Below are 22,932 nucleotides of genomic sequence, written 5' to 3'. Positions count from 1 at the left end.
GCAACCTGCACTTCTGACATCTGCCTGCACAAATATAAACACACACAACTATGTCCGGTCCCCAAAGCAGGCTCCCAAATGGCAGTGTTGATGGTAGTAATTTAGAATGATAATCTGGGCCCCTCCGGAAGTTGATTTTACTAGGAAACAGACCTAAAGCATTTCGGAGAAGCCCTTAACAGCTGGCCGAAGGCTCCTGACTACATCTGTCAGTATCCTCTCTGCATAACAATGTTCCCATGCTAATCGGCTGGCTTTTCTGAGCTGCCCCCACTCCAGTCATATAAGCCCCTAAAACCTAACAAGCCTTTGCAGCTGGGGGCTGTCTTCTACTATTCTTAGTGGCGACCTGGCATCTTTTAATAAACCATTCTTTTTCTCCGTGGAGAGCAGGAAGGTTTGGTGACTTTTTTGTTTCACCTACTTACAAAACACACAACTAAAAATAAACCATACAAGCTGAGCAGAGGTTGCACACGCCTTTAATCTCAGCACTTGGGAGGCAGAGGCAGGCAGATGTCTGAGTTCAAGGCCAGCCTGGTCTACAGAGTGAGTTCCAGGACAGCCAGGGCTACACAGAGAAACCCTGTTTCAAAAAAACCAAAAAGCAAAGCAAAACAAAAAAAAAAAAAACCAACCATACATATATACTATATATAATATAATAAGTATAATATAGTAAATGTAAGCATGTTTGTATGTGTCTTGTTGTATATATGTTTATACACATGTATGTACATAGACATGTAAATTTACTCATTTATTCCAGGTGGAATATAATTGAAACACTGAAAATATGGAGGCATAATTCAATGCCAGTAGGGACTATATATGGAGATCCTTTCCCAGGAAACAACAACATACACAAACACACACACACACACACACACACACACACACACACAGACATATATACACAAGGGTCCTTGTTTGCTTTTGTATATATTATGTTCTTGCATATATTACATTTTCCCTTCAATAACTTTATAGGCTGGAGGCTTCTGTGCTTTAGCTATTGTCCTCAGCTACTTATTTCTTCTGTGCATTGCCTACAAGGTATTCTTCTGTTCCTTTGGCAGGTGCATTTTGGCTTCCAATGTCCCTTAAACAATTAGAGTCTTTTCACTCACAAAGTGAGTGATTTTTTTTTTACTTACTGATTTTGATTTTTTTTCTATTTGGTGTAACTTTTTGATCTTGAGATTAAAAAAAAAAAAAAAAAAAGAGCGGTACTTCTGTCGTTTTTGAGAAACCCACCGGAAAAGGCATTTTTTTTGAGCTGCACGGCCTAGGTGCACTTTCACGAGGCAGCCGCTAGGTGGCGATCTAGAAGGCGGGCTCAAAGCTGCGTGCGCTAAGCCTCTCTTCAGAAAGTCCCGCGGCGGAAGAGGAAGCGGCACGTGCGGCGCTCTACGGTGGCCGAGGCGGCTGCGGCGGCTACCTTAGCCTTGAGAACCTGAGCGCCCCGGGAAGGTGCAGCGACAGTGGATTTTGTAGTCGCAGCTCCGAGAAGGGCGTCCGGCCGGCCGGCACCATGGTGAAGGAGCAGTTCCGCGAGACGGATGTGGCTAAGAAAATGTAAGGACGCAGCCGGAGGGCTGGGGGCGAGGCGGAGGCTGAGGTCCCGGGTCCCAGAGGGTCCCAGGCGAGGGACAGTTGTTAAGGGAGCGAAGAAAGGAGTTCCAGGATGGGATTTCAGATCGGAGGGTGGCGGTGGGGATGGGGTCCCTGAAGTACAGTGGAGAAAGTGGGATGGACGGGACAGTGTCGGAACGAGCTTTCTGGGCAAAGATGCCACCTCCCGAATCCCTGCGCTGAGTCCTCCCTGGAACCTTTCCCTCTGGCACGAGGAGACGGTGTATGCTGAGTCAAGGTTGCCAGCTAGAAAGTGGCTTCACAGGCAGCTAGGTGACAGACTCAAAAACCAAGCTGCTGTTCTGGGCTCTCTGTTTCAAAGCTTAACTATTAAGCCCTAGACCCTCCTTACGACCATTCAGGGTGTTTGCCTGTTTGTTTGTTTTTGCGGGGTCGGGGGAGGAGAGGAGCTTAAGGCGGATTTTTTTCTTTTTTTTTTCTTCTACTTACATAAGAGAGTGTACAGAGGCCAGTGTTGTGCACTAAAGGTTCCTGCACGAATGCAGTCTTTCTGCTTGGTCCATTGTAGAGTAGATGGGCCAACCATGGTGGTGGCAAATGCAACGACAAGCAGAGGGGAAACTGAGAGCATCAAGGAATGAATAAGCCCGGGTCCAGTGCAGACCCGGCCTCTTTTAAAATGTGACACCGGAGGGACGGGGTAGGCTGATAGACGGGAAGCAGGGGACTTACCCTCTGTGAGTCTTGCAAGTCGTGTCAGACTTTTGGAGTGTTTGACCAGGACAGAGATGAGGCTGTGTCAGGGATCTAGACTGTCAATGATGGTGACTTGAGGCGGGGTCAGAGGTCTGAGGGTGGATGTGGGGATATTGGAGAAGAGTGGATTTAAAGGGGCATAGGATATAAAAAGGAAGAGAGAAGTAGAGACTGAGGTAAGAAAGAGGAGATTGATAGAATTCTGTGTGGGTTACCATTCACTGGGACAGGTGTCTTTCCTGGGTGACCTCCCTGCTGTTCTCAGTGTCCAGCCATCTCAGTCCTTCACACGCACCCTACTCGTGTAAAAGGATTCTCACACAGCAGCCCAGGGATGCTCTTAGAACGCAGAGGAGGGCACGTGAGATGGCACAAGCCTACAGTCACAACACTCAGCCAAGGCAGAAGGTCAGGAGTCTGAGGCTAGCCCAAGTTACAGAGCAAGACCCCTTCATTTCAAACTAGATCTACATCACTTGGATCTTCCAGCAGCTCTCCATAACACCGACACTTGATTCCCTCCTGATTCCCAAGCCCTGGCCCCTGCAGGCCTTACTAGGCTCATCTTGGACCCTTAGCTGTCTGCACCACTGTGCTACTTGCATGTGATTCTCTGGTGATGCCCAGGGCGTGTCGGCCCAGGGATCTTTACCATCTGCTTCAAATGTCCATTCTCCTGGTTGCCCCTTCCTACTTAGAATTCAGCTGGAAGGTCACCTTTGTGGAGAGGCATTCTGACCAGACCCTGGTGTCCCCTCAGACAGTACCATTCCATGTTGTTTTAATTCTCTATATCTTTTATGAGCAGTTAGCACTCCATGGGACATTGGTTCCAAGCCCTTCTCCCACCACCACTCCAATCAGATAGTTAACCCTGAAGATGTTAAGTCTTCTAGCCAAAGTATCTCTAGATAAACTCTTTGTCCTTCTAAATTGTAATTTGACACTGTTTCTTAGACAATAGCGAAGTGGAAGAAGACTGTGCGTGTTGGATAGAGACGTAGCCGAGTTGGAAATGCCCATGGGATGGCTAGAGGCAGCTAACCTAAAGGGATTAGGAAGCATCTGTGTATACAGATCTGGGAGGATTGTGCGATGTATAAAAGAGGAGGAGGGGTGTGACCCAGAATGGGGTGTCCAGTGTGTAAATGATAGCAATGGGAGAAGAAACCTCCAAAGACACTAAAGGACTAAATGAAGACAGTAAGAAAGAGAGGAACTCTCGGGGTATAGGAAACCTTGAGAGCAGAGACAGGGAAGAAAGCCCAGATTGGGAAGAGTGGGGTGAACTGCACGCGGCAGAGGAAATCATGAGAAAGGGATGTTCATCATTAGGTCGCCCACCAAGGGGGTGACCTTGAGAGCCATAACATTTCATGAGGAAAATAGAAACTCTTTCCCATAGGATAAAGGGATGTTTTAAGGGAAGACCCAGTTATTAAACTAAATTTGGGTCTAGTGGAACGAGCCTGCCCAGCCAGTTGGAAGGGCAGGTTGGTGTTGGTTATGTCTCTGTGTGTGCCTAGATCTATGGGCTTTGATAAACCTTTCCCGTTTGTTCTCACCGCAGAAGCCATATCTGTTTCGGAATGAAGTCCCCCGAGGAGATGCGCCAGCAGGCACATATCCAGGTTGTCAGTAAGAACCTGTACAGCCAAGACAACAATCATGCCCCGTTGCTGTACGGAGTGCTCGACCACAGGATGGTAAGGCTGTCCCGCCCAGTGCTCTGCAGCTGACACACTGAATCCTCAGTTGCAGCTGCTTGTGAGTTGAGAGTTGGGCCCCTTTCTTGTGCTCCCTCTCCACTAATGGCAGGGCCTTCTTTCCTCCGAAGGGCACAAGTGAGAAGGATCGTCCTTGCGAGACCTGTGGGAAGAACCTGGCAGACTGCCTCGGCCACTACGGGTACATTGATCTCGAGTTGCCGTGTTTTCATGTCGGGTACTTCAGAGCTGTCATTGGCATCTTACAGGTAAGCAAGGAGGAAGTTCAGCAGTGCCCGGGAGCTTCGACTAAGGAGGGACACACCCAGGAGAAGTTCTCTTACTAAGTAATAGTATTATAATCTCGCATTATGTTAAATTCCTTACAGATTCTGTAGCGTTCCATTTCCCTTGAGAAAGTCATAGCTGGCAGAGGAGTCGGCTTAGTGGGTGAAGGTGTCTGATGCCAGGCTGAGCACCTGAGCTCAGTCACCAGGTCCCATGCTGTTGAGGGAGAGCTGAGTCCTAATGTCCTCCGGCCTTCACACATAAGCTGGAGCTCACACAAATGACACCTGTTCAAAGAAAGTCTGCCCAAGTGAAAGTGGAAGCGTACTCATTGCAAACAGTGCTAAAGGAGGCTTAACATGCACCTTGATCTCAGCACTCAAGAAGCACAGAGGGAGAATCCCAGGTCCAAGACCAACCTGGGCTGCGCAACGAACCCTTGTCTTAAGATCTTAAAACTCCAGATTCCAACTGCTAAAAGCTGTAGGAGTGGTGGTGTGCGCGTGTAATCACAGGGCTAGAGAGGCAAAGGCAGGAAGATTGCAAAACTGAGGCTGGCTTGAGACATGTGAGTTCAAGATCAGCCTGAACTAAGAAACAAGATTCTGTCTCAAAAACCAAGGGCGGTGGGGTAGATATAGTTCATTGATAAGCATGCAGAGCATGCATAAGGCCCTAGGGTCAATCCAAAACTGCACACAATAATCACAGTCAAAGGATACAGAAAGCACAAAGAATACATCTGGCCTTGAGCACTGACAGCAGCCCTGGGAACACGGGCTGCCACCATGTGTAGACCTTGGTTCGTGATAATCCATTCCATGTACACAACCAAGCAGGGATGTTTAGTAGTAGGATATATTTATTTGTGTATATGTGTGTATACACATATATATGTACGTATGTATGCATGTATTCATATACATATGTATATATATGTGTGTGTGTATATATGTGTGTGTGTGTGTGTATACATATGTGTATATTTGTGTCTGTGTGACACTCAGTGGGGGTCAGAGGACAACGCGCAGGAGTCAGTTTTCCCTGTCTACCTGTGGCTCCCTGGGATCTGACTTAGGTCATCAGGCTTGGCAGCAAACATCCTGTCTCAGTAGCTCCAGAGGTGACATTTTTAAAGAGGAAGAATTTTTTTAGCCTCTTATCTTTGTCTCTATTCTGCTTAACCTTTGAAAGATGATCTGCAAAACCTGCTGCCACATTATGCTGTCCCAGGAAGAGAAGCAGCAGTTTCTAGATTTCCTGAAGAGGCCCGGCCTAACCTACCTGCAGAAGCGAGGCCTGAAGAAGAAGATCTCAGATAAGTGCCGGAAGAAAAGCACTTGTCACTACTGTGGTGCCTTTAATGGTGAGGGGAATGCCCAGCGCTCAGCGATGGTCCTTCTGCTCACTTTTTGTTTCATGGATTGGTCTTGTATGATGGTTTTTTAATTATTTATTTATTATATGTAAGTACACTGTAGCTGTCTTCAGATACTCCAGAAGAGGGCATCAGATCTCATTACAGATGGTTCTGAGCCACCATGTGGTTGTTGGGATTGAACTCAGGACCTTTGGAAGAGCAGTTAGTGCTCTTAACTGCTGAGCCATCTCTCTAGCCCCTTGTATGATGTTTTTAAATCAGCTGTTTTCCTGTGAATTAGGATTATGGGCCTGTCTTAATCAAGGTTTCTGGTTTTTTTTTTTTTTTTAAGATTTATTTATTTATATGAGTATACTTAACTGTCTTCAGACACACCAGAAGAGGGCATCAGATCCCATTACAGATGGTTGTGAGCCACCATGTGGTTGCTGGGAATTGAACTCAGGACCTCTGGAAGAGCAGCCAGTGCTCTTAACCGCTGAGCCATCTTTCCAGCTCAGGGTTTCTATTCCTGTACAAACATCATGACCAAGAAGCAAGTTGGGGGGAAAGGGTTTATTCAGCTTACACTTCACACTGTTGTTCATCACTAAAGGAAGTCAGGACTGGAACCAAGCAGGTTAGGAAGCAGGAGCTGATGCAGAGGCCATGGAAAGATGTTCCTTACTGGCTTGCTTTCCCTGGCTTACTCAGCCTGCTCTCTTATAGAACCCAAGACTACCAGCCCAGGGATGGCACCACCCACAAGGGGCCCTTCCCCCTTGATTACTAATTGAGAAAGTGCCCCACAGCTGGATCTCATGGAGGCATTTTCTATCCTGAAGCTACTTTCTCTGTGATAACTCCATCTTGTGTCAAGTTGACACAAAACCAGCAAGTACAGGGCCCAGCAGCTACTGCGTTCCTAGAAACTGTTCCTCTCCCTTTGACTGATGTAGCAGTTTTGTTAGACTATAACCTTTAGACAGCGTAGCTTTTTTAATCCGTTGTAAATTAATTCACTCTTGTAGGTACCGTAAAGAAATGTGGTTTACTGAAGATAATTCATGAAAAATACAAGACAAACAAAAAAGTCGTGGATCCCATTGTATCAAACTTCCTGCAGTCCTTTGAGACAGCCATTGAGCATAACAAAGAGGTGGAACCCCTGCTTGGAAGGGCCCAGGTGAGCTGGAGATGTATGCTGGCCCTCTGCACCTCTCAAACATCGCATCAGGCACACATGCATGTGCGCATGCACACACACACACACACACACACTCACACGCATGCACACACGCGTGCGCACACACATGCACTCATACACATCCCTTCCCTCTTCCGCTCTCCATCCCCAGCACACCCACATTCTTCAAACAGTAATAAGGGCTTTATGTTGTCTCCCCCATAGCACCTCCTGGGACTGTGATAGGTGCATATCTGGCACAAAGTTTATTTGAATTGGCTTTGTAACTCCACTTGGTTGGTTGTGAGTTCCCTTTAGTGTTTTTCTTTCCTAGTGGGGTTGGGGAGTAGATAGGGTGTCAGGGTGTAGGCCAGGATCCTCCATTCCCATAACTCCTCAGACTCCTAAGTGCTGGCTTTACAGGCTTGTGCTCCTACACCCAGGTCGTGGGTGGAGCTGGTTAGTCCAGCACAGTTGTGGCAGCACCGCATAAATGAGTAGACAAGGACCTACAGCAGTGATTCTTAAGCAATACAGGAACTGCACAGAAATTAGTCTGTCCCCAAAAGACTAGTGAGTCCTCAGACTCATGTCACACAGTGAACAGTCCCTCCATGGGGATCAGCAGCCTCCCACATCCTCTGTGCCCGCTGGCTGTGTTCCTCACCTCTGGTACCTGGACTCTGCATCCCTGTATAGGGTACAGTTGCCAGCAGCCTCTTCCCAGTGGCCCCAGCGGGCGGTTGAGTCTCTCCGAGCTGCTCTGGACTTTCCAGGACATTCCAGGGTCCTGTCTAGCTGTAACTGGTTCTCAGCGGAGGTCTGGCCTCTCCGTCCTTTTTGTACCATTTCTCAATGAGCTTCTTTTCTCAGATGGTAGGGAGGTGTCCGTGACTGGAAGACAGGACCTACTTAACCAGTGTCATCCCCATGTTCACAGCTGCCTTTTATGCTTCATGGTCCTAATGGCAGTAGCTATTTAGAGGTTTCTTTCTAACACTGTTTCTCTCCTAGATCCCTAGAGAAAATGTTTGGTAATGTCACCCTAAGTATAACATCTCATTATTGAAATATTAGATTTAGTTAATAAAATCCTCAGAAGCTAGGCAGTGGTGGCACGTGCCTTTAATCCTAGCACTTGGAAGGCAGAGGCAGGCAGATTTTCGAGCTCGAAGCCAGCCTGATCTGGTCTGCAGAGTGTGTTCCAGGACAGCCAGGACTATCCAGAGAAACCCTGTCTTGAAACACACACCCCCCAAAAAATCCTCAGAAAATGTAATAGGTAGAAAGCAACCCACATAATGACTTACAAAAAAAAAAAAAAAAAAAAAGATTTATGTGTGTGAGTACACTGTTGCTCCCTTCAGACACCAGTAAAGGACACCGGACCCCATTACAGAGGGCTGTGAGCCCACATGTGGTTGCTGGGATTTGAACTCAGGACCTCTGGGAGAGCAGTGAGTGCTCTTAAGCACTGAGCCATCTCTCCAGCTCCCATTTGCTTTTGTTTGTGAGACATGGTCTTTCGTTGTCAGTGGTTCTCAACCTGTGCATCTCAACTGCAGGGGTTGAACAACCCTTTCCCAGGGGTCACCTGAGACCATTGGGAATACAGTTATGAAGTAGTAATGAATATAATTTTAGAATTGGGGGTCACTACAACATGAGAACTGTATTAAAGGGTCAAAGCTTTAGGAAGGTTGAGAACCACTGTTCTATGTGGTCCTGGCTGTCCTGGAACTCACGATGTTGACCAGGTTGGCCTGGCTCTGCCGCTGCTTCCAAAAAGCTGGGATTAAAGGGTGTGACACCATGCCTGGCTCCATTCTTAGGATTTTTAGATCTCTGATCACTTGCCTAGTTCTTAATAAGTTAGCAACTCATAGCTTAATGTTGTTAATATATTTTTGTTGATTCTTTAAGAAGAACCATGGCTTGTCCTTTTCTACCTTCATGTTCTCTGTCTCTTGAATAACTTTATGCTGCCCATAAAGCAAGAGTGAGGTCATCACTGGAACAAGGTTAACCCAGCAGGAGCCATGCACTTAAAGAGAACTGGCTCTCCCTTCCCTAAAGGCCATCGACTAGCAATGGCTCCTCAGCTACGAGTGGAGTCTTGTGAGCCCTATGAGTCTTGTGAGCAGACTCAGTTAAGTGCTTGCAAAAGGATTTGTGATGAATATCTAGAACCCAGATGTCAGGAAGCCAGTGTGATGGTATATGCTTATAATCCTAGCTCTGGGGAAGCAGAGACAGGTGCAACCTTAAGGCTTGGCTGGCCAGCTAGCCCTAATTCTCCACTACATGGTAAGTTTGAGGCTATTTGGGATCCTGTCTCCAAGCAAATCAAATGGGGAAGGATAACCTTACCAACCTGTCGGAAACTAACCTACTGTCCCTATTCCTTCCTACTTCCCCAGGAGAACTTGAATCCCTTAGTAGTTCTGAACTTGTTTAAGCGCATCCCAGCTGAGGATGTCCCGTTACTTCTGATGAACCCAGAAGCTGGAAAGCCCTCTGATTTGATCCTCACCCGACTTTTGGTGCCTCCCCTGTGTATCAGACCTTCTGTTGTGAGTGATTTGAAGTCTGGAACCAATGAAGATGATCTGACAATGAAACTGACAGAGATCATTTTCCTAAATGATGTGATTAAAAAGGTCAGTGTTTCCCGTTAATGTTTGCATCCCGCAGTGAGTGAATCTGGAGATGTTTGCTCAGTAAAAGTCGAGCAGACTCAGAGCAGGCTTGGTTCTCATCTTCCTGTTCTCTAGCACCGGATCTCTGGAGCCAAGACACAGATGATCATGGAGGACTGGGATTTCCTGCAGCTGCAGTGTGCCCTCTACATCAACAGTGAGCTCTCTGGCATCCCTCTCAACATGGCACCCAAGAAGTGGACTCGAGGCTTTGTGCAGCGCCTGAAGGGGAAACAGGGTAGGTTCCTGACAAGATGTGCCATTGTCACCTGTTGAAGGAGTAGATGACTGTTCAGATAATGGCCAGACAGCACACAGTGTGTCACGGGACTCATGATGTTTTTTGATTTATTTAGGTCGATTTAGAGGTAATCTGTCAGGGAAGAGGGTGGATTTTTCTGGCCGAACCGTCATCTCACCTGACCCCAACCTCCGGATTGATGAAGTAGCCGTGCCAGTTCATGTGGCCAAAATTCTAACTTTTCCTGAGAAGGTAAGTAGCAGTCAGCTCCCAGTTCTTTGTTTTCAGCCCAGTGTTTTCATTTGGATAGTTCACTACACATATAAGCGAATACCCGGAAACGCACACAGCTTTGTGGAAATGCCTTACTCTACTTTGTTCATGGGGGTTTGTTTTCTTTTTAAATGAGTGCCCTGACTTTGTGCACATCTGCTCACCAGAAGCGGGCATCAGATCCCACTGTAGGTGGTGGTGATCCACTGTGAGGATTGAGTGCTGGAAGAACAGTCAGTGCTCTTAACCCCTTAGCCGTCTCTCCAGTTCATTCACTGTAAACACACAACCTCTATGACATCTCCACGGGTCTGGCCATCACTGTAGCTGCTGGGTGTTGGGGTTTGTTGCAGTCATGGCAGAGATCTGACCCGGGACAGCTTGTGCCAGGCATGCAAGTGCTCACCTGCTGACGTGTGCCCTGTGCCACAGACCAAAAGCAGAATCTCACGGACTCTAAGGAGACTGTTATTATCAAATAGCTATAGTCAATAAGAGGTTTTTGTTTTGTTTTGTTTGTGTTTTTTTAAGGTTATTTTATATATGTGAGTACACTGTCACTGTTCTCAGGCACACCAGAAGAGAGCAACAGATCCCATTACAAATGGTTGTGAGCCACCATGTGGTTGCTGGGAATTGAACTCAGGACCTCTGGAAGAGCAGTCAGTGCTCTTAACAGCTGAACTATCTCTCCAGCCCATCAATAATAGTATTATAAAATGCTTTGGTATGCTTTGTTTTTTTTTTTTTTTTGAGATTTGTTGAGACGGGATCTCACTATGTAGCTCTGGCTGTCCTAGAACTCACTATGTAGACCAGGCTGGCCTTGAATTCACAGAACTCCTCCTGTCTCTGCCTCCCAAGTATTGGGATTAAAGGTGTATGCCACCACTGCCCAGCTCAGGTTTTTAAGGTTTTAAAGGGCTGATCGATAAAGTGCTCACGTTACTTTCTTTGTATTTTATTTTTATCCCAGTTGTGTATGTACACATGTATGCATGTGAGTGCACATGTCCTGTAGAGCGCATGTGGAAGTCAGAGCACACACAGAGGAGTCCGTTCTCTCCACAGTGAGTGCCTGCGATTGAGCTGCAGTCCTCAAACCTACCGGCAGGTGCTCTTACCAAACCACGGAGCCACCTCTCCAGCTCTTGCTGTATTGCTGTCAGTTAGAGACAGCTGCAAATGAAAGCAGAAACCTTTTTTATATTTGCAAGACAAAAGAATCGGCTTTTCCTTTTAATGCATTTTATTTTCACTTTTCCCCAGTGCTTCCCCAGAGGCCTCATCTGGAAGATGCCCATTCAGCAGTGTTTAAAACACAGTGTCCTGCCCTCTGCTCCGGCTACCCCCAACACCAAAACCCACTCAACCCATTTTCAGTTTGGTCCATGCTACTTAACCATGCAGGGCTGCACGTTGGTGATGTGGGCATGTTGCGATGCGTGACGGATCTCTGTCATGCCTCCTGTTCATGAATGCATACATTCTACCTCCTTCCCTGACTTGTTCTACTGACAACACTTTGAATACCTTTGTTGGTTTAATCCTCATATGTTAAACTATTTCAGTGAAAACATTTTCCTAAACGGTCCTATTAAATTAGATAGACAGTGTCTCTCATTTGCTTAGATATTTTACAGTCTAACCATCTAAAAAGTTCTGGTCATAAAATTGTCAAAATAATCAAAACAATCAGTTCTGCCTAGTTAGTTTTCTTGGAATGGATTGTTAGTTTTTAAACTGTAGAATCACAGAGTCAAGCCTTTGATCATTTGAAAGCTGTTGCTGGTCACCCAGAAAGCCTGTAGCAGTCTGCCTTCGTTCACACTCTGAGTTTATATAAGGTGGTGGTTAGAGTACATCCAGCCCTGAGTTCTGCATGGACTCCTAGAGCACTGGAGGGCCTGCTCCTAAAAGCTTGCTGATTAGTTGCATACCTGCAATTTATAGGCGGTCTGGATCTTCAGTGTTTGTGGTAAACTAGTTCCACGAGTCCTCACTTGGATGAAAAACGATATAATGCCTTCCCATGGGACTGCTGACTGAGAAGTTACAGAGCGTGGCTGGAGCAGGCCACAGCCCTGGTGCTGCTGCCATATCTTCTAAGTCTTAAAGCCTCGTATACATTGGAGATGAAGTTACCACAGATTGTAATACAGTGCAGTGCAGTGCAGTAGAGTGCAGTTCAGTATGGTACAGAACAGACCTGGAGACTGGAGGGGCTTAGCCATGCCTCCTTAGTCTTGGCTCCTGACTGCCAGCTTGTTCTTAAACTTCAGTCAAGCCCTACGGTAACTTTTTTCTCTTAGAACTATACAAGGAACAACAGTACTGTTGGCATGGCAGCTTATGAAAGGAAAGACTGTTTCACTGATTCTTATCGTGGTCCCATAGGTAAACAAAGCAAACATCCATTTTTTGAGGAAACTGGTTAGAAATGGCCCGGATGCTCACCCAGGAGCCAATTTCATCCAACAAAGACACATGCAGATGAAAAGGTAATGCTCCCCAGCCAGGTGGATAAACTGTTCGCTGGGACTGTGGCATGCATTCCAGAGAGTGGGTGGCATTTTGGAGTGTAGAGAACGAGTCCAGAGACCACGTGTATCCTTTGCCCTCAGGTTCCTGAAGTACGGAAATCGGGAAAAGATGGCCCAGGAGCTCAAGTTCGGCGACATTGTAGAGAGACACCTGATAGACGGAGATGTGGTATTGTTCAACCGGCAGCCCTCACTTCACAAGCTGAGCATCATGGCCCATCTGGTGAGTGTGAGGCGGCCTCTCCTATTTCCTGCTGAGTGGGAACTTACAGGGTATGCGCAGAGCTCAGTTCTGAATGAGTTAAGCTAAAACTGCTGGAAATCTCAAAGTTTTATAACTTTGAACTTTACCTTTCAGTTTAAATAAAATTTGAACCTTTAAAATTTAGTGTGTGAGTGTTTGTGTGTGTGTGTGTGTGTGTGTGTGTGTGTGTCTGTGTGTCTGTGTGTCTGTGTGTGTCTGTGGTCACGCCTTGATGCATATGTGCAGTTAGGGAACAACTTGCAGAAATTGTTCTCTACTTCTCCCATGTGCTTCCCAGAGATCAGGTTATAAGGATAAAAACTTTTAAATTTTTGCTTTATTTTGTAGATTTTCTTGTGTGTGTGTGTGTGTGTGTGTGTGTGTGTGTGTGTACTTTATGTGTACAGGTACCTGTACTTACCCTAAGAGGGTGTGGGATTCTCTGAGCTGGAATTGCAGGCAGTTTGAAAGGCCCAGCGTGGGCTGGGAGCCAGGCACCAGCGCTCTGGCGTCTGACCGGAACGCTGCAGCCCCTCCCTTAGGAGGTACCACCCCCCCCCCTTAGGGCTTCAGATATGACCTGGAAGAACCATACACAGCACGCACTGACAGAGCTAAGTGAGAGTTGGTGTGAGAACAGCAGAAATGGTGAGAACAGTTTCATTTTGTGAAGGCAAACGTGCTGTGCACACAGCTTTATATAAAATAGGCAGAAAATCATTTGGTTTTGCTTTTGCTTGTTAACTTAGCAACTAAAATGCTTAAAAGACTTGCATCAGCAGGCCTCTTGAGGACTGTTGAGTGTCATAGGCTTACCAGCAGAGGCAGATGTGACTCTGGAGAGCTGTGTGCTGTGGGCTCACCTGCAGAAGAGGCTCTGCTGCTGCCACTGCTTTTCATCCCTGTGAACTCGAAATGAGCCCGGCGGTCTCACCAGATTCAGGTTCGCCCTTTGGCTGAACTGATGTATAGATGGTGTTGGTTATTATCCTTGGCCTGTTTGGGGAGTTTTATATAATCTGGCCACCCACTCTTGCTAATGCTTACAAAAAAATTCAAATACTGAGGCTGCAAAGGGAGCCCTAATTTCTAATTTCTTCCTGTTCTTATTCATTATCCAGATGAATTTTAACAAAAGTATTTCCTTTGCTGCTGGGGCAGTGGCTCACCCTGAAATACAGCTCACAGTTAACACAATACTTTCTTTTAAAGATTTATTTATTTATTTATTTATTTATTTATTATATGTGAGCCACCATATGGTTGCTGGGATTTGAACTCAGGACCTTCGGAAGAGCAGTCAGTCTCTTAACCGCTGAGCCATCGCTCCAGCCCTGGTTCACGCAGTATTTCTGGCTAGTTCTTTCCCTTCCTTTTCAGTCTGAGGAGGTGAGACTCAAGTCACTTCCAAGTTACTTACTTGATAGGCTTAGGTTCTTTGTTTTTTGAGTTCCGTGTGTTACAAACTCAGTGTGAAACATAAATGCTTGGGTAGTGTGGACCGTATGTATTGTCTCCGGTGTTGGTATCTGCCTCATAGTATGCTAAATTCGTCTTGGGCTCCCAGAGCTTGTTGACTGAATCTACAAATGAGTATGTATAGTACAGCAGAACATGTAGAAGTTCTTTTCCTTTGGACATGTCTAAGTCCTATTCATATTTCGTTTTGTTTGGTGTTCTACAGGCCAGGGTCAAGCCCCACCGGACCTTCAGATTCAATGAATGTGTCTGCACGCCCTACAATGCAGACTTTGATGGGGATGAGATGAACCTTCACCTTCCCCAGACAGAGGAAGCCAAAGCAGAGGCCCTTGTTCTCATGGGGGTAGGTCGGACCTGCCTGTGAGATGGGCCCCATGTGCAGTGGCAGTGCAGGTCAATGCCAGGCTCAGCGGGCGGCGGCAGTGCCTTTAATCCCAGCGCTCAGGAGGCAGAGGCAGGCGGATCTAGCTCTGTGTTCCAGGCCAGCCTGCTCACAGTTGGGAAATAAGGTCTTTATCTGACAGCATCTTAGAGGTGGTAAGGAGGCCCAGAAAACCCACAGTCTCACAGGAGCACCCCGTATCACCTCATGGACGTTAGAAGGTTCCCACTCTGGCGTGGGAACTCTGTCTGCTCTCAAGTGCTCTTAGAACTTAACAGCTCAGATGAGAAAGTGCTCAGTTCTGTTGTGACTGGAGAATCAGGCCCTGGCTGAATTCAGAGATAACACTGCCTTTGCACTCATGGCTGGACTGGCTTCACACTTGTTAAGACTAGTGCTGGAGAAACTTGAGGCCGGAGGATCTCTGAGTTCCATGCTAGCCTGGGTTGCAGAGTGAGCTCTAGGCCAACGTGGGCTACAGAATGAGTGCCTACTAGAGTTTTCCTTTCCCTTAGTACATAAGGAAACTGCCGGGTAATAAGAATGCTGGGTCGAGACCTCTCAGTTCAGCGGTCATGTGATGCAGGCTGCAGTGTCCAGCTAGCGTCTGACTTATTCTTGTTTCTCCTTCAGACCAAAGCGAACCTTGTCACCCCACGGAACGGGGAGCCTCTCATTGCTGCCATTCAGGACTTCTTAACAGGTGAGTATGTGAAGTTCACTTGAAAGGAGACTGAGTTCTCAGCCACGGTGATTTATACAATGGCCTGGATTGAACACTATACATTGTATGCTGTTCATGTCTTGGTTTGTGACAGGGCCCCCTGTATGGCTTAGGCTGGGCTGGTGCTCAGAATCCCAGGGGTCGGGGTCACAGGTGTGCACCTCTGCTCTGCCCTGTGTTTAGGTTTGTCATTTGCCCTTGAACTTGCTGGCGGTATTTTATTTAACTGGTATTGTAATCATCTGATTCTGGGTGTACTCATGAGCTCCACAGACTTTGCATTTATTTTTCTCTAGTTTCTTTTGTGGCGGAGGCTTAGGGAGAGGGCGTGGGGGCAGGGCCCATTGCTCCAGGTAGGCTGAGTCTGGGGGATTTGGTGGGGCCTCATGTAGGCTGAGGCTGGACAGTACTTTGGAAGGTCTTCATATAGACTAAGGAGGGCTGGGAGGTGCTCACTAGGGCTTCATCCAGCCTGACCTGAGCTTATGAGCAGCCAAGGCTGATCTTCCTGAAACTAGAAGCTCTCCAGGCCTAGTGTGTGGCCAGGCACTGGAGCAGCTCTGAATAGAGGCAGGGGATGAAACGAAGCCGCTTTACTAACTTCGGAGTAGAGTCAGGGGCTCAGTCAGCACCTCTGTCAGGGGCTCAGTCAGCACCTCTGTCAGGGGCTCAGTCAGCACCTCTGTCAGGGGCTCAGTCAGCACCTCTGTCAGGGGCTCAGTCAGCACCTCTGTCAGGGGCTCAGTCAGCACCTCTGTCAGGGGCTCAGTCAGCACCTCTGTCAGGGGCACAGTCAGCACCTCTGTCAGGGGCACAGTCAGCACCTCTGTCAGGGGCTCAGTCATCACCTCTGTCAGGGGCTCAGTCAGCACCTCTGTCAGGGGCACAGTCAGCACCTCTGTCAGGGGCTCAGTCAGCACCTCTGTCAGGGGCTCAGTCAGCACCTCTGTCAGGGGCTCAGTCAGCACCTCTGTCAGGGGCTCAGTCAGCACCTCTGTCAGGGGCTCAGTCAGCACCTCTGTCAGGGGCTCAGTCAGCACCTCTGTCAGGGGCTCAGTCAGCACCTCTGTTTTAAATCTCTGGGAAACAGACTTGAAGGTTAAAACCGTGTATGTTCCCCACTATGGTTCCTTTTCTTTTGTGCTGGTTCTTTACCTTCTCAGGTGCCTACCTCCTCACCCTCAAGGACACTTTCTTTGATCGAGCCAAGGCTTGCCAGATCATTGCTTCAATACTGGTTGGCAAAGATGAAAAAATTAAATTGCGCCTCCCACCCCCTACAATACTAAAGGTGTGTTGGGGTCCGAGTGGGTTGGGGGTGAAGCGGAGAGACTGTGCTGCTGCTGGCCTTGCCTGTCCCCACTGTACCCTCTTGCTTCCTGAAGTGGGCTGTGCTGAGAGCAGAGCAGGCCTCATCTGCCCCTCTGTTCCTCTAGCCTGTCACCCTGTGGACCGGAAAGCAGATCTTCAGTGTCATCCTCAGACCTAGTGATGACAATCCAGTGAGGGCCAACCTCCGAACCAAGGGCAAGCAGTACTGTGGCAAGGGGGAGGACCTCTGCAGCAACGATTCCTGTGAGTGGGAGGACGGGAGGGGTGGGAGGAGCAAGCAGGCGGCACCCTCTCAGACCACCTCCATTGTATCTAAAAAGGCTCAGGAGAAAGGGTTTTCTTTAGGAAAATGTCAGTCTCCATTCCTCTAGATGGCAGAGATCCGGTGGTCAGCGTGGTCCTTTTGAATGGTTTTGTTAGTACAGTTTTTTTTTTTTTCTTTTCTGGGGGGTGGGGAGAAGGTGAACATCAAAGGTTTAAGGTTTATAAGATATTGTCATAATTATTGTTATTATTATATATGCCTTTTAGACAATGTGTTCATTGTCTAACAGCACAACTACTAGGGGAGTTTTTTAATGGAGGTAAAGTCCCACATTATAGCCCAAGCCAGCATGGAGCTAGCAGCATCTTTCTGCCTCACTTCAAGAGTGCTGGCTGCAGCCAGGCGTGGTGGCTCATGCCTGTAATCCCAGCACTTGGGAGGCAGAGGCAGGCAGATTTCTGAGTTCGAGGCCAGCCTGGTCTACAGAGTGAGTTCCAGGACAGCCAGGACTACACAGAGAAACCCTGGCTCAAAAAACCAAAAAAAAAAAAAAAGAAAAAGAAAAGAAAAGAGTGCTGGCTGCACTTCAGTGGTGAGCAGTCCTACCTTGGTCTGTTTCAGTGGTAAGGACTGGATTCAGGGCCTATTACAGAACTATACCCCTCTTCAAGACTGATGGGTTGTTTGTTTGGTTTTTTTAACTGATTTTACTTGGTCGGAAAGAAGTCTTGCTAACATGAAGATTCAGTATAGCAGAAAGAGGGTTTAAATGCAGTTCATTTGAGTCTCTTTAATAAAACCAGTGACTCCAAGTGAGGCTCACAGCCAGCATCCAGTGGTTACTCTCCGGCACAATCTTGATAGCTCTCCCCGGCTTACTGGGAAGTAGTCCCTGGCACAGGGAAGGTCAGAATGAGCGTGACCAGCAGGGCTTTGGGACTAACTATGTGAATCTCCAGGATGCCCTAATGAGTTCTCAGAAAGTCAGAACTTCTACTGTGTCTGGTGTTTGCAGGGATACTGGTTCTTCTCATATTTGTTGCCTTATCAGAAAACAAATTTTGAAGGAGAAATTCTTTGACTGTACTTTGAATTTTCAGGATGTAAACATTCTTGACCAGATAATTGTTCACTTAAATGCATTGCCAGTATCACCCTTCCAGATGTCACCATCCAGAACAGCGAGTTGATGTGCGGCAGCATGGACAAAGGGACCCTGGGCTCAGGGTCCAAGAACAACATCTTCTACATCTTGCTGCGAGACTGGGGGCAGAATGAGGCTGCTGACGCCATGTCTCGGCTTGCCCGGCTGGCTCCTGTCTACCTGTGTGAGTGTCTCAGTGGCTTTGTGTTTCATGTTAATGCTTCAGTAGGGAAAGGCTGAGTGTGTCGTGTGTTCTTCTCCTGCTTCCTTCCCACGCCCACACAAGACAAATGCCAAGTCATTTGTACGTGTATCAGTGAGGTCGACCCAGGGCTGCCAAGTAGGAGATGTAAATGTGACTTTCTTTTTTTTTTCTAATCAGAACTTGCAGTAGCTTCCTGTTACCTATAAGTCAGCATCTTGTGGGATGCTTGCCAGGTCCTCGGGAAAGGTCTGTAGCTCTGGGCTTCCCTTACATCCCAACCAGAGGAGTCAGTACCAGCCCCACTGTGCTCCCGAGGCTCTATCTTTCGCTCACTCATACTTTGAGGGGGTAAAATAAATATATATGTATGTATGTGTACATATATATATACATATATATATATATATACATACATACATATATATATATATATATATATATGTATCTATGTATGTATGTATGTATATCGAGTGCTTTTGGTTTTTCATAGTTTTTCAAGTGATTTTTTGCATGTGTCCCAAAATTGAGTTTCATTGGTGTGTGTGTATGTGTGTGTGTGTGTGTGTGTGTGTGTGTGTGTGTGTGTAACACCTTTATCCACTGAGCCATCTTGCCAACCATAAAATCTAAATTCTACTCACACTTGACTAATTCTGCCTGGATGAAAAATTCTAGACCGGATACTTTGTCTCAGAATCCCTTCAGTGTTGTTCTGCTGTGCTGTAGCTTCTAGAGGTATAATCGAAAGGGTGTGGCCTTTTTTTTTTAAATTTATTTATATTTACCTGGATATATATCTGTGTGAGGGTGACCAAAACCCTAGAACTGGAGTTAGAGGCAACTGCCATGTGGTTGCTAGAAATTGAATCCAAATCCTCTGGAAGAGCAGTCAGTGCTCTTAACTTCTGAGCCATCTTTCCAACCCGGGTGTGGCCATTTTTATTTCCATGATGTTTTGAATGATTCTGTGTATGTGTGTATGTGTGAGCATGCAGGTGTGTTTTATCTTGTGTTTATTCTTGTTGGAAAAGTTAACAGTGGTAAGCCCTGTTGGCTTTTTCATTTCTTGTGCTAATCACTCAGTCAATTCCTATAAATTTGCAACAATGTCCTTTCATTCTGAAAATTTCTTCATTATTTCTTGGATAATTTTATCTTCATTTGTTCCTCTTTTTACCTTGTGTTAATTGCATTTCTATTTACTGCATCAATTCTGCTTTTCATACCCTTTTTCTATTATCTATGAAGACATCTTGATTCCTTGCATCTCTCACCATTTCTGTTGATAAGTGGTGGCCTGCAGTGAGAAGGCTGGCTCTTAGCTCAACCAAGGAACCTAGAAGCCCATTAAAACCACAGTTCCATTTCCAGTCAGTGATTAGCACCTCGCGCCCACAGGGCCACCACTTAGCCCCATCAATAACAGGCTTCACTAGGGAGGCTCGATTTCCTCAGAGACATCAGAAGACATGTCTTCGCCAGGGATAGTGACTTGGAAGCTGGACAAGGAGGGGGCTTGGTTTTCCCCATTATGTATTGCACAGCTGGTTCTCTAGTGTCTTGTTGTCATAACTGGCTATGACTGATATTCCCAAATTCAGAGTCCTTGTTCCTTTTCTGAGGATGTGTCCTGCTATCTCCCTTTGGGACACATCCAAAGCCTGTTTATTATATATATAGACTTTGCAGCCATTCACCCTGTTTCTGGCACGTTCATCTCCATGTCTGTAGGGCCTCTCCTTTCCCACGCAGCTAGGACTGACCACTCACCTCTTCCCACCCAGCCTACTGGAAATGGCATTTATATTGTCTCTTCTCTCTGCTGGGACAGAACCACATTCACACAGTGCTCTCCCCCGAGTTACAGCCCCAGCCTGGCACTTCCTCCTTTTCTCTCTTTGAGAGTGATCTCCGAGAAGAGGAGAGCAGGCAGTAGGATGAGCTCTACCTGACAACTTGACTGATGGTGGTTATCACTCTTCTTCTGCCTGCCAATTCTTCCTCAGCTAACCGTGGGTTCTCCATCGGGATTGGTGACGTCACACCGGGCCAGGGGCTGCTGAAAGCCAAATATGAGCTGCTAAATGCTGGCTACAAAAAATGCGATGAATACATTAAAGCCTTGAACACAGGCAAGCTGCAGCAGCAGCCAGGCTGCACCGCCGAGGAGACACTCGAGGTGAGACTGCCCTCAGACTGGCATGGTCAGTTGTCCTGCTTGCCTGCTTGGGGTGGGCTAAAAGCCATGAAGAGGAGACGGCAGAGGAGCAACAGGGGAACACCGAGCAACAGGGGAACACCGTCTGTCGCAGTCCTGGCCTGTGTTCTTGTTTGCCAGGGCAGGGCCTTTGCTCCATGCTCTCTGGTATGAAAACATGGTTTCTGTCCTTTGGCCTCATGGGGCTGCTGTGGTGCTCTCCCAGTGCCTCTGCCCTCCCTGCTTGCAGCATCCTTCCACAGACACCAAACTTAGCTCAGGGGGTTGATCATTACCAGGACTTGGGTACAGACAGGGAACACTCATGCTGGATGGTCTTACACACCCAACCCATCACCTCTCAACGTGTGAAAGCACTTGGCTGAGTGCTGAGCTAGCTGCGTCAGCATCTGTCCCCTCTCCTCCAGGAGCCTGAAGTTCTAGAGGAACTGTGGAGCCAGCAGGCAGGCCACCCCCAGCAGGCGGACACCCCCAGTAGGTGGGGCACCCCCAGTAGGTGGGGCACCCCCAGCAGGTGGGGCACCCCCAGCAGGCGGGCACCCCAGGAGGCGGGCACCAGACTTTGCTTTGTTCTGTTTCATGACCGTCTCACTCTGTAACTCAGGCTGACTTCTAATTTAAGCTCTTTTGACCTCAGCCTCCTGGAGTCTTTGATTTGCAAGTCCGTGTTGCCATAGCTCTCTCCTGCCTTCTCTGTGGCCTGCACTGTATACCTTTACCTCACTGTAGTGGGAGATAGGCTCCTGAAGCTTTACATTTTCTAAGCTGGATGTGGTGGCACAGACCTGTAATCCCAGTCACCTGGAGGCTGAGGCAGGAAAATAGACAGCTCAAAGCCAGTGTTTTGTTTTCTCTTCAGATCATAGAAAAATTTTGCTAAGGAGGGTTCAAAACCAGGTTGTGCAACTTTAGCAATACTATGACTAAAAGGGAGGTGGAGAGATGAAGAATTCTTTTTGTGACAGTTTTTTAGACAAGGTTTCTCTATATAAGCCTGTGTAGTCTCAGGTTCACAATCCTACCATGACCTCCTGAGCGCTGGGCTCCCCTGATACTAATCCCTTGAGAGTCAGCACACTTTCAGTCTTACTGAGTGTTAGACAGAGAGATAAGGGGACACTTCAAATCACTGATTGCTCAGTAGGAGCAGAACTTCTGGATGGACAGCGGCACCTTAAATCGTGGGTCACATGCAGACAGGTGAGGGGCTCCTGGAGTCATCTGTCCCATTCTTTGCTCATGCACATTGGTAACGTGGTTGGTGAGAACAGGTGAGAGCAGACTGTACGAGCAGAGTGAGTCACATGCCCAATGTGTCTTTGCAGGGCCATGTGTCACACAGTGGCGTGTCCAGGTGCTGTCATGGGCAACAGTGCACAAGACCATTACACATTCTGCTTCATGAACAGCTGTTTACACTGTTTCAGAACTCTCCAGAAGAAAGGCCTTTAAAAGAAAGCAACTTGGGCTTTTTGATTATCAGAGCTCAGTAAACATCACCGATGGAGATTGGATATCATTTGAGTTTTCTGTAAATATCAGATTGAAGCTTTGTGATCTGGAGTGCCAGAGTATGGCGTCTCACAGACTGCCTTTTCTTCTCTCCTGTTCCCCTCCCCAGGCTCTGATCCTGAAGGAACTGTCTGTGATCCGGGACCATGCTGGCAGTGCCTGTCTCCGAGAGCTGGACAAGAGCAACAGCCCCCTCACCATGGCCCTGTGTGGCTCCAAAGGTGAGCTGAGCCCTCGGGCTTGGCTGCTTGGGTGGCCTGCCAGGGGCTTGGCTCTAGAACACGGATATTTGGTGCCTGTAACTTTATAGAGACTCTTCATTTCTTTAAGTGTCTATCTCTAAATCATGGATGGCTGAGCCTTTGTTTGCATTTAGGCCAGTTTAAGTCTTTTAGAGAAACTGGTTGGTAATATGGCTGGGTTCCTCAGATTGGAGGTGCTTGGACTAAATTTGATGTTAAGAAAGCTGGGAATTTTTAGTGATAGACTTAGATTTAATAGATTAAGTCTTTTTCCTCTCTCTGTCTCTCTCTCTCTCTGTCTCTCTCTCTCTGTCTCTGTCTCTCTCTCTCTCTCTCTCTCTCTCTCTCTCTCTGTGTGTGTGTGTGTGCGTGTGTGTGGTGGTGAGCATCAAATCCAGGGCCTCGTGCATCTTAGGCAAATGCTCTACTACTGAGCTATAGCCCTAGCTCAGATGTGGCAAAATGCAACTTCGCATTTACTCAGAACCTTAAAAGCATTAGATTTCATAATCCATGTTCAAACTCAGAACCTGA

The 22,932-nt window shown here is 47.3% G+C and overlaps 1 protein-coding gene across 2 annotated transcripts in view; it reads left to right on the top strand.

The window, feature by feature from the left end:
* Positions 1-1,388: 1,388 nt before the first annotated feature.
* Positions 1,389-22,932, top strand: part of Polr3a (RNA polymerase III subunit A) — a 38,106-nt gene continuing 16,562 nt past the window's right edge. For both annotated transcript variants that reach the window (XM_052189885.1, XM_052189886.1), the window contains exons 1-17: positions 1,389-1,578; positions 3,923-4,058; positions 4,190-4,327; positions 5,541-5,712; positions 6,738-6,892; positions 9,313-9,552; positions 9,667-9,829; positions 9,948-10,084; positions 12,503-12,606; positions 12,730-12,871; positions 14,577-14,717; positions 15,390-15,459; positions 16,644-16,771; positions 16,917-17,055; positions 18,241-18,405; positions 20,433-20,605; positions 22,266-22,377. In XM_052189885.1, coding sequence (XP_052045845.1) covers positions 1,535-1,578; positions 3,923-4,058; positions 4,190-4,327; positions 5,541-5,712; positions 6,738-6,892; positions 9,313-9,552; positions 9,667-9,829; positions 9,948-10,084; positions 12,503-12,606; positions 12,730-12,871; positions 14,577-14,717; positions 15,390-15,459; positions 16,644-16,771; positions 16,917-17,055; positions 18,241-18,405; positions 20,433-20,605; positions 22,266-22,377 — 2,359 coding nt within the window. In that variant the 5' untranslated portion in view covers positions 1,389-1,534. The remainder of the gene's footprint in view (positions 1,579-3,922; positions 4,059-4,189; positions 4,328-5,540; positions 5,713-6,737; positions 6,893-9,312; positions 9,553-9,666; positions 9,830-9,947; positions 10,085-12,502; positions 12,607-12,729; positions 12,872-14,576; positions 14,718-15,389; positions 15,460-16,643; positions 16,772-16,916; positions 17,056-18,240; positions 18,406-20,432; positions 20,606-22,265; positions 22,378-22,932) is intronic.

The sequence above is a fragment of the Apodemus sylvaticus genome, chromosome 8 (genome assembly GCF_947179515.1).
Source record: "Apodemus sylvaticus chromosome 8, mApoSyl1.1, whole genome shotgun sequence".
Lineage (NCBI taxonomy): Eukaryota > Metazoa > Chordata > Mammalia > Rodentia > Muridae > Apodemus > Apodemus sylvaticus.
The sequence above is the reverse complement of the archived record's forward strand: the minus strand, read 5'-3'. Positions and strand labels throughout refer to the sequence as shown.